General features: G+C 44.7%; 2 protein-coding genes across 2 annotated transcripts in view; one reads left to right on the top strand and one right to left on the bottom strand.

The window, feature by feature from the left end:
- The first annotated feature begins 843 nt into the window (after positions 1-843).
- gm2a (ganglioside GM2 activator) lies at positions 844-14086 on the top strand. The gene is made up of 4 exons (XM_079531711.1): positions 844-1016; positions 3232-3384; positions 9200-9382; positions 11865-14086. Exons 1-4 carry the CDS (start codon positions 939-941, stop codon positions 12045-12047), a joined length of 597 nt encoding a protein of 198 aa, XP_079387837.1. The 5' UTR covers positions 844-938; the 3' UTR covers positions 12048-14086.
- Positions 14087-17279: 3193 nt separating this feature from the next.
- Positions 17280-26438, bottom strand: part of LOC306918856 (transmembrane protein 216-like) — a 32568-nt gene continuing 23409 nt past the window's right edge. The window contains exons 4-6 of the mRNA XM_079531710.1: positions 25460-25552; positions 20290-20491; positions 17280-18878 (exon numbers count right to left, since the gene is read on the bottom strand). Coding sequence (XP_079387836.1) covers positions 18863-18878; positions 20290-20491; positions 25460-25552 — 311 coding nt within the window. The 3' untranslated portion in view covers positions 17280-18862. The remainder of the gene's footprint in view (positions 18879-20289; positions 20492-25459; positions 25553-26438) is intronic.

Here is a 26438-nt window from a genome sequence, read left to right as displayed (position 1 = left end):
GCGTTCCACATTTTGGTGGCATAGGAGCGAAAAGAATTTAGTCCCTTGTTTGTGCCGAATCTGGGTTGTACATGGTTCGTTGCACTCCCTCTGGTGTTGTGGGTGTGGACTTCGTTAACATTAAGGAAGTATCTAGACAGGTACATGGGTATCTTGGTGGTGTATCGAATCTTGTGGACCAGACCCATTGCAAGATGCTGTACTCTGTCGTCGACCCTAAGCCATTCCAGCCTGTCGAAGTGGGCAGGGGTGAGGTGGGTTCGGGGGGCTAGATCAAGTAGGAGCCTGACCAGTTTGTTTTGGGAAGTCTGGAGCCTGGTTTTAAGGGCCTTTGAGGTGCTGTGGTACCAGGAGGTGCATGCATAGTCAAAGAAACCCTGTACAAGGGCTCCTGTTAGGGTCTTCAAGGTGTTTTTGTTGACCAGTGAGGAGATCCTGTAGAGGAATCTTGTTCTATGGTTGAACAATGGTTACAATTTATCATTTAGCTGGGGACCCCCTGGAACCCCCTCAAGGACCACCGGTGGTCCCCGAACCACTGCTTGAAAACCACATCATAGCCCAGAAAGACGCCAACAACTGCTCTCATTGGCCAGCTAGTTACCAAGGCAACGCCTTGAGCCCAACAGTCTACGACTTCCTCCTCTTTTTGGAGGAACCAACCAACCAGCTCGCTGCGTCCCTCCAGGCCATGGGATGAGATGACTCCAACCAACCAATTAGCTAGCTTCGTCCCTCCAGGCCATGGGATAGGATGACTACAACCAACCAACCAGCTCACTGCGTCCCTCCAGGCCATGGGATGAGATGACTCCACCTTTATAAACTTTGCTTCAGTGATTCTGCTTAAAACACAACAACAGTGATCAGATCACACACACACACTCACTCACACACACGTACACGACACACGCACAACACGCACACAACCATTAACCATGAGGCTGTTTGCGTTGTTGTGTGTTTTTGGATTGTCCAACTGTAAGTTCTACAGCAAGAAGAGCTCAAATGTCAAGGTAAACATTATTATATCTCTGTGTGTTTATATCACTGTAAACATTATAATATCTATATGTGTTTCTAATCACTGTAAACATTATGTGTTTATAATGAACAATGTCAAGGTATGATGAATTCCTATACTGTTCTTTGTCTATATAGAAGTGTCTATTTGTACGTCTCTAAATGTATTGATGATTTGAACATGGTGGACCCTGTTGTAAACAAGTGTAATGCTTAATTGGGTCGTCCACTCACAGTTAACAGCCTTTGTATTGAGTTTGTGCTTGAAATGTACTGTAATTCTGCAAACTGTTAATACAATTTTCAATCAATCAATCAATCAAAGGTATGTTAGATCTCTTTATATCACTATTTATCTGTGTGTAGTAGATCTTTTCGGGGGTCAGTTTAGAATTGCAGCCGTCCGTAGGTGCCCTTTGAGAGCGGTTTTGAAGGAGTCAAGGGATTCGCATGTCTTAATGACTGTTGGTAGGGCGTTCCACATTTTGGTGGCATAGGAGCGAAAATAATTGGCACATGTCATTTCAATAATAGAGCTTGTTTTAAAGAATGCAGTATTTCTGTTTATAATCCATTATTATTGCTATGGTTCAATGTGTGTGATTGATTGATTGATTGAGTCATTAGTTTATCAGTTTGCAGAAAGAAAAGAAAAGCACAGGAAGAATTAGGTCTGCTTTTAGAGCAGGGGGTTCCAACCTTTTAGAGCAGGGGGTTCCAACCTTTTAGAGCAGGGGGTTCCAACCTTTTAGAGCATGGGGTTCCAACCTTTTAGAGCAGGGGGTTCCAACCTTTTAGAGCAGGGGGTTCCAACCTTTTAGAGCATGGGGTTCCAACCTTTTAGAGCAGGGGGTTCCAACCTTTTAGAGCAGGGGGTTCCAACCTTTTAGAGCAGGGGGTTCCAACCTTTTAGAGCAGGGGGTTCCAACCTTTTAGAGCATGGGGTTCCAACCTTTTAGAGCAGGGGGTTCCAACCTTTTAGAGCAGGGGGTTCCAACCTTTTAGAGCAGGGGGTTCCAACCTTTTAGAGCATGGGGTTCCAACCTTTGTCACATCAGATCAAGGCCCATTATTTTACTTTTTGGTCATTTGAGCCACGGACCACCATTTTTTACAAATTGCAGCATTTAACTCCCATTTCATTTTATATGGTTATAATGTGGTTATATTCATGTAGAAAACAGAAGAAGAAATGATTATTATAACTAAAGCTAGCAAAATAAACTAGAGTAAAAAACAGTACAGTAGTACAGTAGTGCATCCTGTGGATGCAGAGGTGGTTGTTTTATTGCGTCCCTTAACTATAAACTGCGTTTTGGGATGCAGAATGCACCCTATTTTAATCTCTGCAGTTAACGACAGACACATAATAAAATAATTACATGAAAACATGATATAAACAGTTGTAACACAGGGCCTAACTAACTGGTCCCACTAAACTACAGTCTAAAACATGATATAAACAGTTGTAACACAGGGCCTAACTAACTGGTCCCACTAAACTACAGTCTAAAACATGATATAAACAGTTGTAACACAGGGCCTAACTAACTGGTCCCACTAAACTACAGTCTAAAACATGATATAAACAGTTGTAACACAGGGCCTAACTAACTGGTCCCACTAAACTACAGTCTAAGCTTAACACCAGAAATGATTCATTGCTACGCATGCCATGTCTTTAAAATAATGTCTTGATTGAATACACAGCACAGGACCACACTGGAAACAATGAGGACTTTTTTTAAATTAATTTTGCTTTTTTAGCACCATGTAATCGTAGCCCTGTACTGTTTACAAACTGCTAATGAAGTATTCAATCAATAAAAAAAGTATATTGATTGAATACTTAATTAACACAATACAGGCAGTGCAGTCAAAGGTAATAATAAATTGATTGATTGTTTACATCAGGGTCCTCCATTTTCAATTCATCAAGACATTTAAATATGTACAAATATACACTTCTATGAAATGAAATGAAATATACAGTTAAAGAAAGTGAAAAAAGAAGAAAAACTAAAAACGTTTTTACAGGGGCCAGTTGTGAATTGCAGCCGTCCGTATAGGTGCTCTTTGAGAGCGCTTTTGAAGGAGTCTAGGGATTCACATTCCTCAACGGCTGTTGGATGAACCCGTGTTGCGTTGTCGTATAGCTCCTGCTTTTCTGATTGGATGGATGAACTGCTGTGTTGTGATGTCATGCAGCTCCTGCGTTTCGATTGGAAGAACTGCGGCCAACCGGACGCGCCGGCCTCCATGAAGACTCTGGACATCTCCCCTGATCCAATCAGCATCCCCGGAGACCTGAGCGCCGCCGCCTCTGGCTCCACCTCGGTGGAGCTGTCTGCCCCTCTGGCCGTAAGACACCTGTCTGTCTGTCTGTCTGTCTGTCTGGGAAATACTCTGTTGTATAAAGTATTCAGTCAGTAGAACTACTCTGTTGTATAAAGTATTCAGTCAGTAGAACTACTCTGTTGTATAAAGTATTTGTGAAATTGTTAGGAGAAAAAAAAAACATCTGTAGTTTCAGAGCAATCTGAGAAGCCGTCAGCAAATAAAGGAGAAACAGTGCCCTCTACGTTAGTCAGTCAATAGTCTGTCTCCAGAGACTAGCTTTGGTCCATAGCTCTAAGGCTGTTGCATCTAGAGATATGGACCAGAGACAGCTAGTCTCTGGACCATCAAAGTTGTACGATTTTGTCACACACGTTACCGCAGTGAAATTTGTTCTCCGCATTTGACCCATCTCTTGGAGCGGTGAGCTGCAGCGTGCGCCGCACTCGGGAATCATTTGATTAGTAGATTTGACCCCCAATCCAACCCTTTGATGCTGAGTGCCAAGCAGGGAGGCATTGGGTCCCATTTTTATAATCTTTGGTATGACCCGGCCGGGGATCGAACCCCGACCTCCCAGACACTCTAACCACAAGGCCATAGAGCTGGTCGACAGAGAGCAGTTCTAGTTGTTGTTTGGGTGAAACCAGTTGAAACCGGCCCCTTGGGGCAGGCTGTGCTTTCATGCTGCTAATCATGTGAGTTTCAGTTCAACAAAGAACAATTAACCCTTACAACACAGACATTATGAAGACAGTCAGTCAGTCACGCCCACTGATAAACCTCTCTGCTGTGTTATTGGTCACCTGCTTTGGAAAATGGTGCATTTATATAGTGCTTTTATCCAAGGCGCTTTACATAGATGGTGCATTACATTCACCCATTCACACACACATTCACACACCTTTACATAGATGGTGCATTACATTCACCCATTCACACACACATTCACACACCTTTACATAGATGGTGCATTACATTCACCCATTCACACACACATTCAAACACCTTTACATAGATGGTGCATTACATTCACCCATTCACACACACATTCACACACCTTTACATAGATGGTGCATTACATTCACCCATTCACACACCTTTACATAGATGGTGCATTACATTCACCCATTCACACACCCATTCACACACCTTTACATAGATGGTGCATTACATTCACCCATTCACACACACATTCACACACCTTTACATAGATTGACACTGCCAGACTGGATCGGGATCGGGAGTCGAACCCGCGGCACGCTGCCAGACTTATGAAACTCCGCTTCTGTCGCGGACCTGGTGACGAGGCGGACGCGTTATGATGACGTAACCGGAAATCAACCAACCGCCGGCTTGCTGCAAGGGCTTCTGGGAAACTGAGTCCAATGCAAAGTGAACGAGGGGGTAGGCCCGTGCCGGGACAATCTTAGCTCGCGTTGCTCTTTGTCTGTGACCCGTGACCCTGGGGGGGGGGGGGGACCCGGATCACGGAAGTGGCTCAATAACAACTCGTGGGACTGTTTTCGAGCGGATTCGAACCCGCGACCTTGTGGTCCAAAGACGAGAGCTCTACCGACCTGAGCTACCCAGACACGACACGACAGAGTGAATTAGCATATTTAGTCTGTGAAAACCACACTCTGACCTATAAACGCAAAACATAAACGATACACTCACTACTGGCCTAAATAACATACTCATTTTATGGCATTATATTGTTGTCATAAACCTTGTCTTGCTGTTTGTGTCAGACCAAAGGTTTCAGATTCATTTAGACCTGAGAAAAGATTATACTAAATGTCTTCTAAATCCTGACCGTTTTGTGAAATACCTCATGGTTCTGTATCAGTGGTTCTCACAGGGTTAATACCTCATGTTTCTGTATCAGTGGTTCTCACAGGGTTAATACCTCATGTTTCTGTATCAGTGGTTCTCACAGGGTTAAACCTCATGTTTCTGTATCAGTGGTTCTCACAGGGTTAATACCTCATGTTTCTGTATCAGTGGTTCTCACAGGGTTAATACCTCATGTTTCTGTATCAGTGGTTCTCACAGGGTTAATACCTCATGTTTCTGTATCAGTGGTTCTCACAGGGTTAAACCTCATGTTTCTGTATCAGTGGTTCTCACAGGGTTAATACCTCATGTTTCTGTATCAGTGGTTCTCACAGGGTTAATACCTCATGTTTCTGTATCAGTGGTTCTCACAGGGTTAATACCTCATGTTTCTGTATCAGTGGTTCTCACAGGGTTAATACCTCATGTTTCTGTATCAGTGGTTCTCACAGGGTTAATACCTCATGTTTCTATATCAGTGGTTCTGACAGGGTTAATACCTCATGTTTCTGTTTCAGTGGTTCTCACAGGGTTAATACCTCATGTTTCTGTATCAGTGGTTCTCACAGGGTTAATACCTCATGTTTCTGTATCAGTGGTTCTCACAGGGTTAATACCTCATGTTTCTGTATCAGTGGTTCTCACAGGGTTAATACCTCATGTTTCTGTATCAGTGGTTCTCAAATGTCAAGGACCCCCAAAAATAATATGTATTTGGCCGCCGACCCCCATCTGAAAAATATGTTCTTCCAGGAACCCTCCCAGAAGCAAAGATATGACTTTAAAACGTTCGCTCTGAAAGAATGTATATTCAAAGATTTGCACTACATTTTCACGATTTTTCAAAAATAGCAGATCTACAAGCTCGTAGCGCGGCACCGAGTGCCACGCTACGAGCTTGTAGATCTGCTATTTTTCAATAGCTAACGTATAACATAATGCTTAAAACACCAAAAGGGGTTCCTGCCTAGAATGAGTTAACCACTTGAACCCCAGGATGACAGCTGTGTAGAATCTTGTTTGGTTTGTTTTTGGTGAGAGATTTGGAATGTTAGGCGTTCCCAAGGAACAGAGGAACAGAGCCAACAGAGACATGTTCCAACAGAGGAACAGAGCCAGAGGAACAGTGTCCCCAAGGAACAGAGCTCAACCCTCTCTAGCCGCGCGGCGGGAACCACTGTTCCCGCCCAGAATGGGTTAAAATGCATGCATGTTTCACAGAGTAGAAACAGGAAGTAATAGGTTTATTTCTGTAGAAACTGAGGAAGTGAAAACCGTCTTGGTTCGTGTTGTGAAAATCAGTTAAAGTTTAACTTCCTCTAAATTTGAACCATCCATAATTGTTTCCTGGGAAAGAAACATTATTAGCCCAATATAGCAGATCTACAAGCTCACTATGTGTCCCGACAGATGTTGTCGTGAGCTTGTAGATTTGCTATGTTTGGGGGGGGGGGGGGGGAAGAGTATTTTCGTGGGTTAAACCCTGATCACATCTCGAGCTTGGAGATCTACTTTACATCATACAGTGATCACATCCACGTATGATAACAGCATCCTAAGGTTAGCGAGGAATATCACCTCCAATACCAGCCATGTGTTGTATGGACAATATAGGTTGCTGCCTTCAGGAAGGAGATCTGGTGTTCCAGCGTACTATAGACCATTTGCATGTTTCCATCAGAGTTTGGAAGCGCTCGTTTTCACTAAAGCAACGTCCTGCTGCCTCCTGCATTATGTGCTAATTCTAAACAGGTGCTACGCAGGGCAGTTGAGTGATGTCTAACGAGCGCTTCCAAACTGCAACAAAAATAATCACCTGCATCAAGGACACAAAGTATCTCATAACAACATGTCTACCTGCATCAAGGACACAAAGTATCTCATAACAACATGTCTACCTGCAACAAGGACACAAAGTATCTCATAACAACATGTCTACCTGCATCAAGGACACAAAGTATCTCATAACAACATGTCTACCTGCAACAAGGACACAAAGTATCTCATAACAACATGTCTACCTGCAACAAGGACACAAAGTATCTCATAACAACATGTCTACCTGCAACAAGGACACAAAGTATCTCATAACAACATGTCTACCTGCATCAAGGACACAAAGTATCTCATAACAACATGTCTACCTGCATCAAGGACACAAAGTATCTCATAACAACATGTCTACCTGCAACAAGGACACAAAGTATCTCATAACAACATGTCTACCTGCAACAAGGACACAAAGTATCTCATAACAACATGTCTACCTGCAACAAGGACACAAAGTATCTCATAACAACATGTCTACCTGCAACAAGGACACAAAGTATCTCATAACAACATGTCTACCTGCACAAGGACACAAAGTATCTCATAACAACATGTCTACCTGCAACAAGGACACAAAGTATCTCATAACAACATGTCTACCTGCAACAAGGACACAAAGTATCTCATAACAACATGTCTACCTGCAACAAGGACACAAAGTATCTCATAACAACATGTCTACCTGCATCAAGGACACAAAGTATCTCATAACAACATGTCTACCTGCATCAAGGACACAAAGTATCTCATAACAACATGTCTACCTGCATCAAGGACACAAAGTATCTCATAACAACATGTCTACCTGCATCAAGGACACAAAGTATCTCATAACAACATGTCTACGGTGGGTTTTTATGAAACAAACACTTTGAGGGCAGAAAGAGGATAATTCTAGCTTTCCGTACAGCTGCAATGTTGGAGAGTTAGACGTAGTTTAATACAATCAGAGAGGACTGTTCTGATTGGATGAATGGGCTGCCGATGGGAAGTTGCACCTAGGTAGCACCTTGCCATTACCTTGTGGTCTGCATATGGAGAATCGACTCTCTCTCTTCTGGGTGAAGGTTCTCTCTCTTTCCCCCCCCCCCCCCCCCCCCCCCCCAGGTCAACGTGACCCTATAGAAGGAGGTCGCAGGGTTCTGGGTGAAGGTTCTCTCTCCCCCCCCCCCCCCCAGGTCAACGTGACCCTAGAGAAGGAGGTCGCAGGGTTCTGGGTGAAGGTTCTCTCTCCCCCCCCCCCCCCCCCCCCCCCCCCAGGTCAACGTGACCCTAGAGAAGGAGGTCGCAGGGTTCTGGGTGAAGGTTCTCTCTCTCCCTCCCCCCCCAGGTCAACGTGACCCTAGAGAAGGAGGTCGCAGGGTTCTGGGTGAAGGTTCTCTCTCCCCCCCCCCCCCCCCAGGTCAACGTGACCCTAGAGAAGGAGGTCGCAGGGTTCTGGGTGAAGGTTCTCTCTCTCCCCCCCCCCCCCCCCCCCCCAGGTCAACGTGACCCTAGAGAAGGAGGTCGCAGGGTTCTGGGTGAAGGTTCCCTAACCCTAACCCTCTCTCTCCCCCCCCCTCCCCCTCCCCCCCAGGTCAACGTGACCCTAGAGAAGGAGGTCGCAGGGTTCTGGGTGAAGGTTCCCTAACCCTAACCCTCTCTCTCCCCCCCCCCTCCCCCTCCCCCCCAGGTCAACGTGACCCTAGAGAAGGAGGTCGCAGGGTTCTGGGTGAAGGTTCCCTAACCCTAACCCTCTCTCTCCCCCCCCCTCCCCCTCCCCCCCCAGGTCAACGTGACCCTAGAGAAGGAGGTCGCAGGGTTCTGGGTGAAGGTTCCCTAACCCTAACCCTCTCTCTCCCCCCCCCTCCCCCTCCCCCCCCCAGGTCAACGTGACCCTAGAGAAGGAGGTCGCAGGGTTCTGGGTGAAGGTTCCCTAACCCTAACCCTCTCTCCCCCCCCCCCCCCCCTCCCCCCCCCCCCCCCCCCCAGGTCAACGTGACCCTAGAGAAGGAGGTCGCAGGGTTCTGGGTGAAGGTTCCCTAACCCTAACCCTCTCTCTCCCCCCCCCCTCCCCCCCCCCCCCCCCCAGGTCAACGTGACCCTAGAGAAGGAGGTCGCAGGGTTCTGGGTGAAGGTTCCCTAACCCTAACCCTCTCTCTCCCCCCCCCCCCTCCCCCTCCCCCCCCAGGTCAACGTGACCCTAGAGAAGGAGGTCGCAGGGTTCTGGGTGAAGGTTCCCTGCGTGGAGGATTTGGGGAGCTGTCATTACCCTGACGCCTGCTCTCTACTGTCCCTGCTGGTCCCCCCGGGGCAGGACTGTCCCGAACCGCTGCACACCTACGGCCTGCCCTGCCACTGCCCCTTTAAGGCGGTAAGTTAACCCTTTCAGCGCTAACATTTATTGAAGAATTAGGATCTAATGCACGCCAGCATTTTTTTCCAGTCGAGCTCTTATTTTGAAAAGCCACAGTTCCAGTCTACCGGAAGTAGCTTATCCTAGGATGCTCAACGGAGCCGAGACAGGCCTTGTTTACAATGTGAATGCAAACCGGGGCCTCTGGAGGGCTCCACATCGCCGGCTCTGTGCCGTCAAAGAAACGCTGTTTTGACCAAAATGCCATCTGGGACAAAGAATAGGAGATACAGGCGATTGAAAGAAACGGATAGAATGGATTATTATGGCGACGATGATCTAAGATGGGCGATCCAGTGCTGTGCTAACAACACAGCTAGCTAACCGGCTAACGTAAGTAGCATTATGGCTCGATCGATCGAATGCACTATAAAAGCGCAATTGGCATTAATCAACGGCAATGGCGCTGAAAGTATTAAGGTGAATCCTGACAGTTTTCTGAAATGTTTCTATATCGGTGGTGGTTCTCAATATTTCATGTCAAGGACCCCAACAATTATATGTAATATGCCTCCGTCCCCCCATCCCCCCCCCAACTGAAAATATGTTGTTCCAGGGACCTCCCCAGAAGCAAAGATTTGAGTTAAAATGTTCACTCTGTAATTATATATTCGAAGAAGAGGCACATTTTCACGATTTTTCAAAAATAGCAGACCTACAAGTAGTACGCATTATTGGCTATTTCCCCTACCATAAGCCCTCAATGAATTGAATTGAATTGAATTGAATGGGGCATTGGGGTGTTGTGCTAATTCGCTTATTTCCATCACTCAAAAATCATTCTTTTGTATATATCCTCTCTTCATAATGTAAATAGTATCCCAAGCGGCACACTGATTACTTATTTCGATGGAAATGAGAGAATTAGCACAAAAACCCAACCCCCATTGAGGGCTTATATTAGGGGAAATAGCCAATAATGCACTTTTGCACAAAATAACACCTGGACCTCTTTGGTGGTCCAGGTGTTTAACTACAAATAAAGGTAAGAAAAGATTTCTAGCATGGAATTCTCCTTTAATGGCAAGGTGCTACCTAGGTGCAACTTCCCATCGGCAGCCCATTCATCCAATCAGAACAGTCCTCTCTGATTGTATTAAACAACGTCTAACTCACCAACATTGCAGCTGTACGGAAAGCTTGAATTATCCTCTTTCTAAGTTTCAAAGTGTTTGTTTCATAAAAATCCACCGTAGACATGTTGTTATGAGCTACTTTGTGTCCTTAAAGGAATTCTCCTTTAAAGCTGTAAGTTCTGACACTGAGGTCAGATCAACTAAATGAGTCCCGTGCGAGCGCGGCACGGCTGCGGCTCAGCGCTCCAAGAGATGGTCTAAGGTGGAGAACATCTGGGCTCAGCGCTCCAAGAGATGGTCTAATGTGGAGAACATCTGGGCTCAGCGCTCCAAGAGATGGTCTAATGTGGAGAACATCTGGGCTCAGCGCTCCAAGAGATGGTCTAATGTGGAGAACATCTGGGCTCAGCGCTCCAAGAGATGGTCTAATGTGGAGAACATCTGGGCTCAGCGCTCCAAGAGATGGTCTAATGTGGAGAACATCTGGGCTCAGCGCTCCAAGAGATGGTCTAATGTGGAGAACATCTGGGCTCAGCGCTCCAAGAGATGGTCTAATGTGGAGAACATCTGGGCTCAGCGCTCCAAGAGATGGTCTAATGTGGAGAACATCTGGGCTCAGCGCTCCAAGAGATGGTCTAATGTGGAGAACATCTGGGCTCAGCGCTCCAAGAGATGGTCTAATGTGGAGAACATCTGGGCTCAGCGCTCCAAGAGATGGTCTAATGTGGAGAACATCTGGGCTCAGCGCTCCAAGAGATGGTCTAATGTGGAGAACATCTGGGCTCAGCGCTCCAAGAGATGGTCTAATGTGGAGAACATCTGGGCTCAGCGCTCCAAGAGATGGTCTAATGTGGAGAACATCTGGGCTCAGCGCTCCAAGAGATGGTCTAATGTGGAGAACATCTCAGCGCTCCAAGAGATGGTCTAATGTGGAGAACATCTGGGCTCAGCGCTCCAAGAGATGGTCTAATGTGGAGAACATCTCGTATGTGACCCACAGTAGGCCGTAAACCTCTCTCTCTCTCGCATACAGCGACATATGTGACACACAGTAGGACCTAAACCTCTCTCTCTCTCTCTCTCTCATACAGCGACATATGTGACACACAGTAGGACCTAAACCTCTCTCTCTCTCTCTCTCATACAGCGACATAAGTGACACACAGTAGGACCTAAACCTCTCTCTCTCTCTCTCTCATACAGCGACATATGTGACACACAGTAGGACCTAAACCTCTCTCTCTCTCTCTCATACAGCGACATATGTGACACACAGTAGGACCTAAACCTCTCTCTCTCTCTCATACAGCGACATATGTGACACACAGTAGGACCTAAACCTCTCTCTCTCTCTCGCCCGGCAGGGAACCTACTCTCTCCCCCAATCGGATTTCTACCTGCCGTACATGGACCTGCCCTATTGGCTGACCAACGGGAACTACCGAGTGCAAGGCACCCTGGGTAATCAGGACAACAAGGAGCTGGGCTGTCTCAAGGTGGCGTTCTCCCTGCACTCCTACAGCGAGGAACACCACGGCACGGTTTAGACTTTAGAAACATGCGCGTCTAGAATTCCTTCAAATGTCTCGTTGCTTTCATCAAACCTGTTTCTGTTTCCTTGGGGTTTATTTCACAGCAACATTGCAGTGATCACTTTATGGATCTTTTAGTTCATTGGTACGACTTATAGAGGGTATGACATCATCATCAAACCAGGAAGTTATGCAGGAACGCCTACTGAGTGGCAAAAAACTACTTTCTGGCCTCGACAGCCCATACATCCACACAGAAAACTACTTTCTGGCCTTGACAGCCCCTACATCCACACAGAAAACTACTTTCTGGCCTTGACAGCCCATACATCCACACAGAAAACTACTTTCTGGCCTTGACAGCCCATACATCCACACAGAAAACTACTTTCTGGCCTCGACAGCCCATACATCCACACAGAAAACTACTTTCTGGCCTTGACAGCCCCTACATCCACACAGAAAACTACTTTCTGGCCTTGACAGCCCCTACATCCACACAGAAAACTACTTTCTGGCCTTGACAGCCCCTACATCCACACAGAAAGGTCCTATCTGATTGCATTAAACAACATTAAACTTAAACTCACTTTGCTTTGCCACTCGATGTGCCACTCGATGTGCCATTCCCTTTAAGCATGCGCATACCCTCTATTGAAGAGAACAATATAGTGATTTCAATATAATAAAGTAATGATAATAATAAGGATACATTCTTCTAAATGCAAACTGAACGAAGGTTCATGATCTGTTGTAGGAAGGCTGTGCTGCTCTACAACGGTTACTGAGTTTACAACGTAATTCTGTTTTTAAAAAAGGGACCGCACGCACGCACGCACGCACGCACGCACGCACGCACGCACGCACGCACGCACGCACGCACGCGCACACACACACACACACACACACACACACACACACACACACACACACACACACACACTTCCATTTAGCATGAGGTCTTTTACATCAACAGCTTGCTTCACATCTTTAGGTCATCAGCTCGTCTGTGCCACAAAACTGGTAATTTTTTTACAATGATGGTATTTAGTTGTCAAACCTCGATATAGAGAAGAGCTTTGACTGTCAAAGTAGTCAACTTTATGAGGAAAAGGGTTTAAATATGACCAATATATATGGGGGAAAGGGTTTAAATATGACCAATATATATGGGGAAAAGGGTTTAAATATGACCAATTTATATGGGGGAACGGGTTTAAATATGACCAATATATATGGGGGAAAGGGTTTAAATATGACCAATATATATGGGGGAAAGGGTTTATGGGGAAAGGGTTTAAATATGACCAATATATATGAGGAAAAGGGTTTAAATATGGCCAATATATATGAGGAAAAGGGTTTAAATATGGCCAATATATATGGGGGAAAGGGTTTAAATATGACATATATATGAGGAAAAGGGTTTAAATATGATTAAATATAATCAGTTCATGCTCTTTAACAATGATGTAAATATTGTTATTATTGTGAGGATTTATTTTTCATCTTTGATTATTTTATTTTGAGTGGTGTAAACCACTCCTACGACTGGCTTTGTTAGTTTACGATAATTTATAAGACCTTACACCACTCAGTTCACACGGGTGTGATTTCATTACGTCAGACATTACGTCAGACCACAGCTGATCAGGCTATATAAGACCTTACACCACTCAGTTCACACGGGTGTGATTTCATTACGTCAGACATTACGTCAGACCACAGCTGATCAGTCTATATAAGACCTTACACCACTCAGTTCACACGGGTGTGATTTTTTTTCCTAATACTGTAAAAGTGCCTGAAGGTGATTGGTTGATGAATGCAGGGAGCTGATTGGTTATTTTTGTATTTTAATGAATGTGTTAATGTTGAATTAACGAATGAGGCCAATTCTTTTTAAAAAACTATGATTTCAATTTCAATCATTTCACGAGAGGGAATTTAAACTGAACCATGTTTTATTTAGATTATTATGTCATTTGAGACAGAATCATGCTACTGAATAATTGTTTTATATTAAATAGTGTATCATTTTAAAATAAAGATATAGCTTGTATCGTGTCTCTAGTTGTATTATTTCTGTCTGAAGATGGAGTGTTATAATTATAATATGCTAAGGAATTAAGTATTCAATATTCTGTCTGAAGATGGAGTGTTATAATTATAATATGCTAAGGAATTAAGTATTCAATATTCTGTCTGAAGATGGAGTGTTATAATATGCTAAGGAATTAAGTATTCAATATTCTGTCTGAAGATGGAGTGTTATAATTATAATATGCTAAGGAATTAAGTATTCAATATTCTGTCTGAAGATGGAGTGTTATAATATGCTAAGGAATTAAGTATTCAATATTCTGTCTGAAGATGGAGTGTTATAATATGCTAAGGAATTAAGTATTCAATATTCTGTCTGAAGATGGAGTGTTATAATATGCTAAGGAATTAAGTATTCAATATTCTGTCTGAAGATGGAGTGTTATAATTATAATATGCTAAGGAATTAAGTATTCAATATAGCGGTACAGTGGCCGGATGGGAACCGCAAGGTTCCCGGTTCGATCCCTGTGGGCTCCCCCAGTTAGTGTCAAAGTGTCCTTGAGCAAGACTCTGAACCCCTCCTCCTGATGTGCAGGTTGGTGCCTTGCATGGTTTCTTCCGCCATCGGTGTGTGAATGTGTGTGTGAATGGGTGAATGTAATGCACAATCTATGTAAAGGTGTGTGAATGTGTGTGAATGGGTGAATGTAATGCACAATCTATGTAAAGGTGTGTGAATGTGTGTGAATGGGTGAATGTAATGCACAATCTATGTAAAGGTGTGTGAATGTGTGTGTGAATGGGTGAATGTAATGCATAGTCTATGTAAAGGTGTGTGAATGTGTGTGTGAATGGGTGAATGTAATGCACAATCTATGTAAAGGTGTGTGTGTGGATGGGTGAATGTAACTCCTTGGATAAAGGCGCTATATAAATGCACCATTGACTAGTTGTGTGTTTCCTTGTCATAGGTCATTTTTACACAGAAGTGTAATTCCACCTATGAGGGACTGGACTCTGCCAATGCTTTTCACATTTGTTTTCATCTTCTTTTGTTTAGTCTGCTTTTGTCTCATTAGGATTAGTTGTTTCTTAGTGTTTATCCGGTCCAGTAAAACACAAGGTCTGCTCAGAGGATGAAGCCAAGAGAGACTTTCGGCTCATTTCCATTGAGGTCCATTCATTGTACTCAATTAATTGAGAAAATAAATAATGATAGACAAGTATACTAGGTTCAAGGTTGTCGTATTTGTCGTATACCATTATTTACCATTTACCATTATTTGTACTACCACTGCACTAACTAACTCACTCACAACACAAACAAAATGATTTTAAAGCTCAATTTTAAACATAAAGCCAAATCTAGGCTTTGCTGCCACCCTGTGGTGATAACGGCACACTGCAGAGTACATAAACAGTGTTGTGACGTCACGTGTCAACACACGATTGGTTGTTTTCAAAGCAATAAGCTCGAACTATGAAAGCTACTAGTGTTTCTGACGAGAGACATATTAAAGTGTAAATGTTGATACTGTAGTTGTTTTATACAATAATAACACCAGAAACTCAACGTGTGTCGTTTAAGTAACCCACTTCGGGTTGGGATTTACGGTGTTTTTTTGATTGAACGCAAATTGAACGAAATGTCCCATTTCACAAGTTCAAAATGTGTAAAAAATATATATATTTTGTAAATAGCAGATCTAGGCTGGTTCCAACCAGATCTAGGCTGGTTCCAACCAGCTGCTGACAGGGACGTGCAAACATAGACATCAAAGGGGGCTTCAGCCCCTGCCCTTTTACCCGTCTGTAAAACAACTGCCCTTTCCAGACCATGAATGCAGCATTTACTACATGGTGAAAGAAATGCAAAATGCCCTCCTCTCCTCTCCTCTCCTCTCCATGCTGGAAGGAAGGCAGCATTCAGGAGAATTGCTTTTTTCCCCCGAAGTCTCCTGAACTCGAACACAGCATTTTCCGTTGAACTAATTTCTTTATAAATCCATGTCGTTACATCTCCAGTAGATAAAGACTGCTGGGTTGTGCGGCGAAAATAGCTGATCTACAAGCTCGTTGTTTGGGCGGAAACAGCGAGTACAGGTACAGCTGTCATTCACTCCAGACACAGTGAGTACAGGTACAGCTGTCATTCACTCCAGACACAGTGAGTACAGGTACAGCTGTCATTCACTCCAGACACAGCGAGTACAGGTACAGCTGTCATTCACTCCAGACACAGCGAGTACAGGTACAGCTGTCATTCACTCCAGACACAGCGAGTACAGGTACAGCTGTCATTCACTCCAGACACAGCGAGTACAGAAACAGCTGTCATTCACTCCACACAGCGAGTACAGGTACAGCTGTCATTCACTCCAGACACAGCGAGTACAGGTACAGCTGTCATTCACTCCAGACACAGCGAGTACAGAAACAGCTGTCATTCACTCCACACAGCGAGTACAGGTACAGCTGTCATTCACTCCAGACACAGCGAGTACAGGTACAGCTGTCATTCACTCCAGACACAGCGAGTACAGGTACAGCTGTCATTCACTCCAGACACAGTGAGTACAGGTACAGCTGTCATTCACTCCAGACACAGCGAGTACAGGTACAGCTGTCATTCACTCCAGACACAGTGAGTACAGGTACAGCTGTCATTCACTCCAGACACAGTGAGTACAGGTACAGCTGTCATTCACTCCAGACACAGTGAGTACAGGTACAGCTGTCATTCACTCCAGACACAGTGAGTACAGGTACAGCTGTCATTCACTCCAGACACAGCGAGTACAGGTACAGCTGTCATTCACTCCAGACACAGTGAGTACAGGTACAGCTGTCATTCACTCCAGACACAGCGAGTACAGGTACAGCTGTCATTCACTCCAGACACAGTGAGTACAGGTACAGCGGTCATTCACTCCAGACACAGCGAGTACAGGTACAGCGGTCATTCACTCCAGACACAGTGAGTACAGGTACAGCTGTCATTCACTCCAGACACAGTGAGTACAGGTACAGCTGTCATTCACTCCAGACACAGCGAGTACAGGTACAGCGGTCATTCACTCCAGACACAGCGAGTACAGGTACAGCGGTCATTCACTCCAGACACAGCGAGTACAGGTACAGCTGTCATTCACTCCAGTCAGTAGAACTTTCCACAATGCATGAACACAACTAAAACAGTTTTATTTGATACTGTACACACACAATTATTATTATTATTATTTTACAAAAACATGAGTAAAAAAACAAATCACACCCCTGTGAACTGAGGGGCACTCTTATCATCGTACATCACCATTCTCCATCCATTGTCAGGGAATTGAATCTTTGTGTAGGACAAAAATTGCTCAGACACATGACGTAAATTCTCCATTCATTGTCCATGGCATTTAATGTTTGTGTTAGGACAATAATCTACACTATAGCTGAATATAGGAGGGGCTAGCACCCCTCAAAAAATATATACACATATATAGACATATATACACTGTTAGCCCCAACCACACCAATGCAACTCCTTGTAACTCGAGGAGTTGCTTAGTAAGATGTTAAAAGTAAAAATATTTAGGACGACCGTTGAGCCGATTCTACTCTATGGCTCCGAGACATGGACACTTTCAAAGAAACTAGAGAAACGGTTGGATGGCACTTACACCCGCCTTCTAATGAGAGCACAAAATCTGTCTTGGAAGAGCCACCCATCGACTGATCTAATATACAGCAACCTTCCCTGTGTTTCTTCACTAGTCCGATCCAGATCTCTGGAGTCCTGCCTCGAAGCAGACCAGAGGTAGAAAACTGTCGTTCCCTGATGTCATCGCTAGGGACATATGATGTCATCACTAGGGACACAGGCATCAGTAAGCAGGAGGACCGGAAAGTCTGGCGTGGCATTGTGAAATCCATGATCTCAACCGCAGTCGAAAAATGATGATGATGATGATGATGAACTCGAGTAGTTGCAACTAGTGTGGTTTGGGATTAAAACAGTCACAAAGCTACGATATAAAAATATATAAAATATGACAAGAGCATATCCAAATGTTGGGCGTAGAGGTCTGACTTCCAAATGTTGGGCGTAGAGGTCTGACTTCCAAACGTTGGCCGTAGAGGTCTGACTTCCAAACGTTGGGCGTAGAGGTCTGACTTCCAAATGTTGGGCGTAGAGGTCTGACTTCCAAATGTTGGGCGTAGAGGTCTGACTTCCAAATGTTGGGCGTAGAGGTCTGACTTCCAAATGTTGGGCGTAGAGGTCTGTCTTCCAAACGTTGGGCGTAGAGGTCTGACTTCCAAATGTTGGGCGTAGAGGTCTGACTTCCAAACGTTGGGCGTAGAGGTCTGACTTCCAAATGTTGGGCGTAGAGGTCTGACTTCCAAATGTTGGGCGTAGAGGTCTGACTTCCAAACGTTGGGCGTAGAGGTCTGACTTCCAAATGTTGGGCGTAGAGGTCTGACTTCCAAACGTTGGGCGCAGAGGTCTGACTTCCAAACGTTGGGCGTAGAGGTCTGACTTCCAAACGTTGGGCGTAGAGGTCTGACTTCCAAACGTTGGGCGTAGAGGTCTGACTTCCAAACGTTGGGCGTAGAGGTCTGACTTCCAAACGTTGGGCGTAGAGGTCTGACTTCCAAACGTTGGGCGTAGAGGTCTGACTTCCAAACGTTGGGCATAGAGGTCTGACTTCCAAACGTTGGGTGTAGAGGTCTGACTTCCAAACGTTGGGCGTAGAGGTCTGACTTCCAAACGTTGGGCGTAGAGGTCTGACTGTTCAGTAAACTTTAGACCTGCGACAAAGAAAGAGAAAAACACAAAACAACATAATTATGAAAATGTCAAAATAAGGAGAAGAAGAATTCACCTGTAGAGTTCTGTTATGAAGTCTAAACATACGTTTTACAATTTAGGAATTTAATTTAATCCAGAGCGACTTTGATTTGATTGATTGATAGAAAATGTTATTTCACAGTATGTAGAATGTGTACATTTCATTAAAATGATATTTCACAGTATGTAGAATGGGTACATTTCATTAAAATGATATTTCACAGTATGTAGAATGTGTACATTTCATTAAAATGATATTTCACAGTATGCAGAATGGGTACATTTCTTTTGAAAAATCGTAAAAATGCGGCACAAATCTTTGAATATATATTCTTACAGAGCGAACGTTTTTTTTTATTTCTACGTCAGGCCTAAATTGGTTAAAAAACGGGGGTGTGGGGGGTGTAGAGAAGGTGACGATGCAGACTAATCCCAGTAAGAACTCCAGACAGTAGAAACAGTATTATATATTATATATTATATATTATATTATATATTAATAGTTATATTTACCTAGAGAAGGTGACGATACAGACTAATCCCAGTAATAACTCCAGACAGTAGAAACAGTATATATTATATTATATATTAATAGTTATATTTACCTAGAGAAGGTGACGATACAGACTAATCCCAGTAATAACTCCAGACAGTAGAAACAGTATATATTATATTATATATTAATAGTTATATTTACCTAGAGAAGGTGACGATACAGACCACACCCAGTAATAACTCCAGACAGTAGAAACAGTATTATATATTATATTATATATTAATAGTTATATTTACCTAGAGAAGGTGACGATGCAGACTAATCCCAGTAATAACTCCAGACAGTAGAAACAGTATATATTATATATTATATTATATATTAATAGTTATATTTACCTAGAGAAGGTGACGATACAGACCACACCCAGTAATAACTCCAGACAGTAGAAACAGTATATATTATATATTATATTATATATTAATAGTTATATTTACCTAGAGAAGGTGACGATACAGACCACACCCAGTAATAACTCCAGACAGTAGAAACAGTATATATTATATATTATATATTAATAGTTATATTTACCTAGAGAAGGTGACGATACAGACCACACCCAGTAATAACTCCAGACAGTAGAAACAGTATATATTATATATTATATTATATATTAATAGTTATATTTACCTAGAGAAGGTGACGATACAGACCACACCCAGTAATAACTCCAGACAGTAGAAACAGTATATATTATATATTATATATTAATAGTTATATTTACCTAGAGAAGGTGACGATACAGACCACACCCAGTAATAACTCCAGACAGTAGAAACAGTATATATTATATATTATATATTAATAGTTATATTTACCTAGAGAAGGTGACGATACAGACCACACCCAGTAATAACTCCAGACAGTAGAAACAGAGCATCGAGGCGTTCAGGATCAGCTCCAGCCTCAGAACGAAGGTCTGCAGCAGCATGTAGTACCCGGCCAGCGCAGCAGAGGGCGCCAGAACCAACACGGACACGCCGCTGGCCAGGGAGCGCTCGCACAGGTTGCCTTTAGAAGCTGCACCAATGAGAAATGAGCATGTTTAGTGGAACCAAGCACAGGTAGCCTTTAGAAGAAATGACCACGTTTAGAACCAATCGGCTCCGTCGATCCACGGCGGGTCCATTTGGTTCCATTTGTTACACTCTCAGAGTTAAATTAACATTGATTTTACAATATAAATTGGGGGTCCCAGAGATAGAAATGTCATTAAATGGGGGGTCCGTAGACTAATGCATGTCAAACTGGGGGTCCTTGAAATTAAACGGGTTGATAATCACTGCTAGAGCTGTAAAAATCTTCTCTTATGGGGGTCCCTGGAATATCTCTTCAAATGGGGGTCCGTGGGGCTGATTAGTGTCAATTTGGGGGTCCTTGAAAACCTTTGTGTAGCCCAGAGCCATAGAGTAAGACTGAGTTACGACAACTGCGTTCACGTCATGGGGCTTCAGTCTATTGGAGGCTCTCCTACATATAATGGGGACAACAAATGGGGACAAGTCCTGGACCGGAAGTTGGCAGAGTGCACTGGACTCAGGGCAACAGCCCAGCTTTAATGATCTTAAATCTCTTTATTTTACATCGTTTTTGTAGTATTAGTACAACATAAACATTGAATAGACTTTAGTTGTTACTGTACAATACTTTAAAACAGTTGTCATGTTGCACACATTGCCTAAAATTGCTGATATTTGCGCCGCCCCTCGTTGAAAAGGATGTATTTCAGACTCCATCTTGTCTCTCTCCATCCAGGCTGATGGACAGCTTGTCTCTCTCCATCCAGGCTGATGGACAGCTTGTCCCTCTCCATCCAGGCTGATGGACAGCTTGTCTCTCTCCATCCAGGCTGATGGACAGCTTGTCTCTCTCCATCCAGGCTGATGGACAGCTTGTCTCTCTCCATCCAGGCTGCATGGACAGCTTGTCTCTCTCCATCCAGGCTGCATGGACAGCTTGTCTCTCTCCATCCAGGCTGCATGGACAGCTTGTCCCTCTCCATCCAGGCTGATGGACAGCTTGTCTCTCTCCATCCAGGCTGTATGGACAGCTTGTCTCTCTCCATCCAGGCTGTATGGACAGCTTGTCCCTCTCCATCCAGGCTGATGGACAGCTTGTCTCTCTCCATCCAGGCTGATGGACAGCTTGTCTCTCTCCATCCAGGCTGATGGACAGCTTGTCTCTCTCCATCCAGGCTGATGGACAGCTTGTCTCTCTCCATCCAGGCTGATGGACAGCTTGTCCCTCTCCATCCAGGCTGATGGACAGCTTGTCTCTCTCCATCCAGGCTGATGGACAGCTTGTCTCTCTCCATCCAGGCTGATGGACAGCTTGTCTCTCTCCATCCAGGCTGATGGACAGCTTGTCTCTCTCCATCCAGGCTGCATGGACAGCTTGTCTCTCTCCATCCAGGCTGATGGACAGCTTGTCCCTCTCCATCCAGGCTGATGGACAGCTTGTCTCTCTCCATCCAGGCTGCATGGACAGCTTGTCCCTCTCCATCCAGGCTGATGGACAGCTTGTCTCTCTCCATCCAGGCTGATGGACAGCTTGTCTCTCTCCATCCAGGCTGCATGGACAGCTTGTCCCTCTCCATCCAGGCTGATGGACAGCTTGTCTCTCTCCATCCAGGCTGATGGACAGCTTGTCTCTCTCCATCCAGGCTGATGGACAGCTTGTCTCTCTCCATCCAGGCTGCACTGCTCCAGCACTCAGTTTTCTCTTTTCTAAATGTTTTTGTGGCTTTCGCCAATATTTTATATTTGTATGGAGGTATAGATTAGACAGTAGGAGGGACAGATTAGAAGGGACAGATTAGACAGTAGGAGGGACAGATTAGACAGTAGGAGGGACAGATTAGGAGGGACAGATTAGACAGTAGGAGGGACAGATTAGACAGTAGGAGGGACAGATTAGGAGGGACAGATTAGACAGTAGGAGGGACAGATTAGACAGTAGGAGGGACAGATTAGGAGGGACAGATTAGACAGTAGGAGGGACAGATTAGGAGGGACAGATTAGACAGTAGGAGGGACAGATTAGGAGGGACAGATTAGGAGGGACAGATTAGACAGTAGGAGGGACAGATTAGACAGTAGGAGGGACAGATTAGACAGTAGGAGGGACAGATTAGACAGTAGGAGGGACAGATTAGACAGTAGGAGGGACAGATTAGACAGTAGGAGGGACAGATTAGGAGGGACAGATTAGACAGTAGGAGGGACAGATTAGACAGTAGGAGGGACAGATTAGGAGGGACAGATTAGACAGTAGGAGGGACAGATTAGAAGGGACAGATTAGACAGTAGGAGGGACAGATTAGAAGGGACAGATTAGACAGTAGGAGGGACAGATTAGACAGTAGGAGGGACAGATTAGACAGTAGGAGGGACAGATTAGACAGTAGGAGGGACAGATTAGACAGTAGGGACAGATTAGACAGTAGGAGGGACAGATTAGACAGTAGGAGGGACAGATTAGACAGTAGGAGGGACAGATTAGACAGTAGGAGGGACAGATTAGGAGGGACAGATTAGGAGGGACAGATTAGACAGTAGGAGGGACAGATTAGACAGTAGGAGGGACAGATTAGGAGGGACAGATTAGGAGGGACAGATTAGACAGTAGGAGGGACAGATTAGGAGGGACAGATTAGGAGGGACAGATTAGACAGTAGGAGGGACAGATTAGACAGTAGGAGGGACAGATTAGACAGTAGGAGGGACAGATTAGGAGGGACAGATTAGACAGTAGGAGGGACAGATTAGGAGGGACAGATTAGACAGTAGGAGGGACAGATTAGACAGTAGGAGGGACAGATTAGACAGTAGGAGGGACAGATTAGGAGGGACAGATTAGACAGTAGGAGGGACAGATTAGACAGTAGGAGGGACAGATTAGACAGTAGGAGGGACAGATTAGACAGTAGGAGGGACAGATTAGACAGTAGGAGGGACAGATTAGGAGGGACAGATTAGGAGGGACAGATTAGACAGTAGGAGGGACAGATTAGACAGTAGGAGGGACAGATTAGGAGGGACAGATTAGGAGGGACAGATTAGACAGTAGGAGGGACAGATTAGACAGTAGGAGGGACAGATTAGGAGGGACAGATTAGGAGGGACAGATTAGACAGTAGGAGGGACAGATTAGGAGGGACAGATTAGAAGGGACAGATTAGACAGTAGGAGGGACAGATTAGGAGGGACAGATTAGAAGGGACAGATTAGACAGTAGGAGGGACAGATTAGACAGTAGGAGGGACAGATTAGACAGTAGGAGGGACAGATTAGGAGGGACAGATTAGGAGGGACAGATTAGGAGGGACAGATTAGACAGTAGGAGGGACAGATTAGACAGTAGGAGGGACAGATTAGACAGTAGGAGGGACAGATTAGGAGGGACAGATTAGACAGTAGGAGGGACAGATTAGACAGTAGGAGGGACAGATTAGACAGTAGGAGGGACAGATTAGGAGGGACAGATTAGACAGTAGGAAGGACAGATTAGAAGGGACAGATTAGACAGGAGGGACAGATTAGGAGGGACAGATTAGACAGTAGGAGGGACAGATTAGACAGTAGGAGGGACAGATTAGACAGTAGGAGGGACAGATTAGACAGTAGGAGGGACAGATTAGGAGGGACAGATTAGGAGGGACAGATTAGACAGTAGGAGGGACAGATTAGGAGGGACAGATTAGACAGTAGGAGGGACAGATTAGACAGTAGGAGGGACAGATTAGGAGGGACAGATTAGGAGGGACAGATTAGACAGTAGGAGGGACAGATTAGGAGGGACAGATTAGGAGGGACAGATTAGACAGTAGGAGGGACAGATTAGGAGGGACAGATTAGACAGTAGGAGGGACAGATTAGGAGGGACAGATTAGGAGGGACAGATTAGACAGTAGGAGGGACAGATTAGACAGTAGGAGGGACAGATTAGACAGTAGGAGGGACAGATTAGGAGGGACAGATTAGACAGTAGGAGGGACAGATTAGACAGTAGGAGGGACAGATTAGACAGTAGGAGGGACAGATTAGACAGTAGGAGGGACAGATTAGACAGTAGGAGGGACAGATTAGACAGTAGGAGGGACAGATTAGGAGGGACAGATTAGACAGTAGGAGGGACAGATTAGACAGTAGGAGGGACAGATTAGACAGTAGGAGGGACAGATTAGACAGTAGGAGGGACAGATTAGGAGGGACAGATTAGGAGGGACAGATTAGACAGTAGGAGGGACAGATTAGACAGTAGGAGGGACAGATTAGGAGGGACAGATTAGAAGGGACAGATTAGACAGTAGGAGGGACAGATTAGAAGGACAGATTAGACAGTAGGAGGGACAGATTAGACAGTAGGAGGGACAGATTAGACAGTAGGAGGGACAGATTAGAAGGGACAGATTAGACAGTAGGAGGGACAGATTAGGAGGGACAGATTAGACAGTAGGCTGACATGGAATGGGGAGAGAGATGGGGGGTGACATGCAGTAAAGGCCGCCGGGATCGGGAGTCGAACCCGCGGCACACTGCCAGACTGGACTACCAGCCAAGGTGCCTGGACCGCTGAGCCACGGCCCAGGATGTACTTCCAAAGTGTGTACAGTGTACCCATTTTGGGCGGGAACCCCTTTTGGTGTTAGCATTATGTTATGCTTTAGCTATTGAAAAATAGCAGATCTACAAGCTCATAGCGTGCCACCGAGTGGCGCGCTATGAGCTTGTAGGTCTGCTAACGACTGACATAGAAACATAGCTTTTTCAGAAAACTGTCAGGATATAGAAGACATTTTTAGAATCTGATCTCAGGTCAAAATGGGTTAAGTCACTCACAGATACATGTTTTTCATAGTGTAACTATATGAACTTTGGCTAAAAGCTTGTGTTTAATCCACCAGGTGTCAGGGTCGCCCCTGACTATATAAATAATACAACTATTTTACTGTAATGTATTTTATGATGTAAAGTTTCCAGAACTCACCATAGTAGAGTCTGAAGGACTCCAGGGCAGCGTACAGAACCAACAGAACCACATCTAGGACCAGGTTCTCTGACGGGTAGGGGAGCAGAATACCTGTACGCACACACACACCGCACACACACACACGCGCGCACGCACGCACGCACGCACGCACCCATGCGCACACACACACACACACACACACACACACACACACACACACACACACACACACACACACACACACACACACACACACACACACACACACACACACACACACACACACAATTTAAGCATTTGGCAGACGCTCTTGATCCAGAGCGACTTACATTAAGCAAGAACAAAAAGCATGGGAATACACAAATATGAAAAGTAGTTATCATGAAACATGCGTAAGATAAGAACGTAACAGTGGAATATATATATAATGAAACTATACATATATATACTATACTATGCTATACATTATGTACTGTAACTATGCAATACAATGCAGTTCTAGTGCTGTCTACGTGCTATCTAATGCTATCTAAGTCTACATAAAGTGCTGTCTAAGGGGGTAGGGTAAGTGCTGTCTAAGGGGGTAGGGTAAGTGCTGTCTAAGGGGGTAGGGTAAGTGCTGTCTAAGGGGGTAGGGTAAGTGCTGTCTAAGGGGGTAGGGTAAGTGCTATCTAAGGGGGTAGGGTAAGTGCTGTCTAAGGGGGTAGGGTAAGTGCTGTCTAAGGGGGTAGGGTAAGTGCTACGGGCCATGATGGAGACACACGCAGACGCACGCACGCAGTCGCACATGCACACACACACACACACACGCACACACACGCACGCAGTCGCACACACACGCACACACACGCAGTCGCACACGCACACACATCGTACATCGGTTCAAATCCATTCAAACTGGTTGATTGATTGATTGATTGATTGATTGATTGATTGAAGAATTTATTAACAGTTTGCAGAATTACAGTACATTTCAAGCACAAACTCAATACAAAGG

This window comes from Electrona antarctica, assembly GCF_951216825.1.
Source record: "Electrona antarctica genome assembly, contig: scaffold_251, whole genome shotgun sequence".
In the NCBI taxonomy this organism is placed as follows: domain Eukaryota; kingdom Metazoa; phylum Chordata; class Actinopteri; order Myctophiformes; family Myctophidae; genus Electrona; species Electrona antarctica.
This window is presented reverse-complemented; position numbering and strand designations above follow the sequence as displayed.

What these genes read in the sequence shown, in the direction of transcription:
- gm2a (XM_079531711.1), top strand. Translation starts at nt 939, where the DNA reads ATGAGGCTGTTTGCGTTGTTGTGTGTTTTTGGATTGTCCAACTGTAAG. An exon ending in AGAAGAGCTCAAATGTCAAG is followed by an intron (nt 1,017 to 3,231) that starts GTAAACATTATT and finishes GATGTCATGCAG; the next exon opens with CTCCTGCGTTTCGATTGGAA. An exon ending in AGCTGTCTGCCCCTCTGGCC is followed by an intron (nt 3,385 to 9,199) that starts GTAAGACACCTG and finishes CTCCCCCCCCAG; the next exon opens with GTCAACGTGACCCTAGAGAA.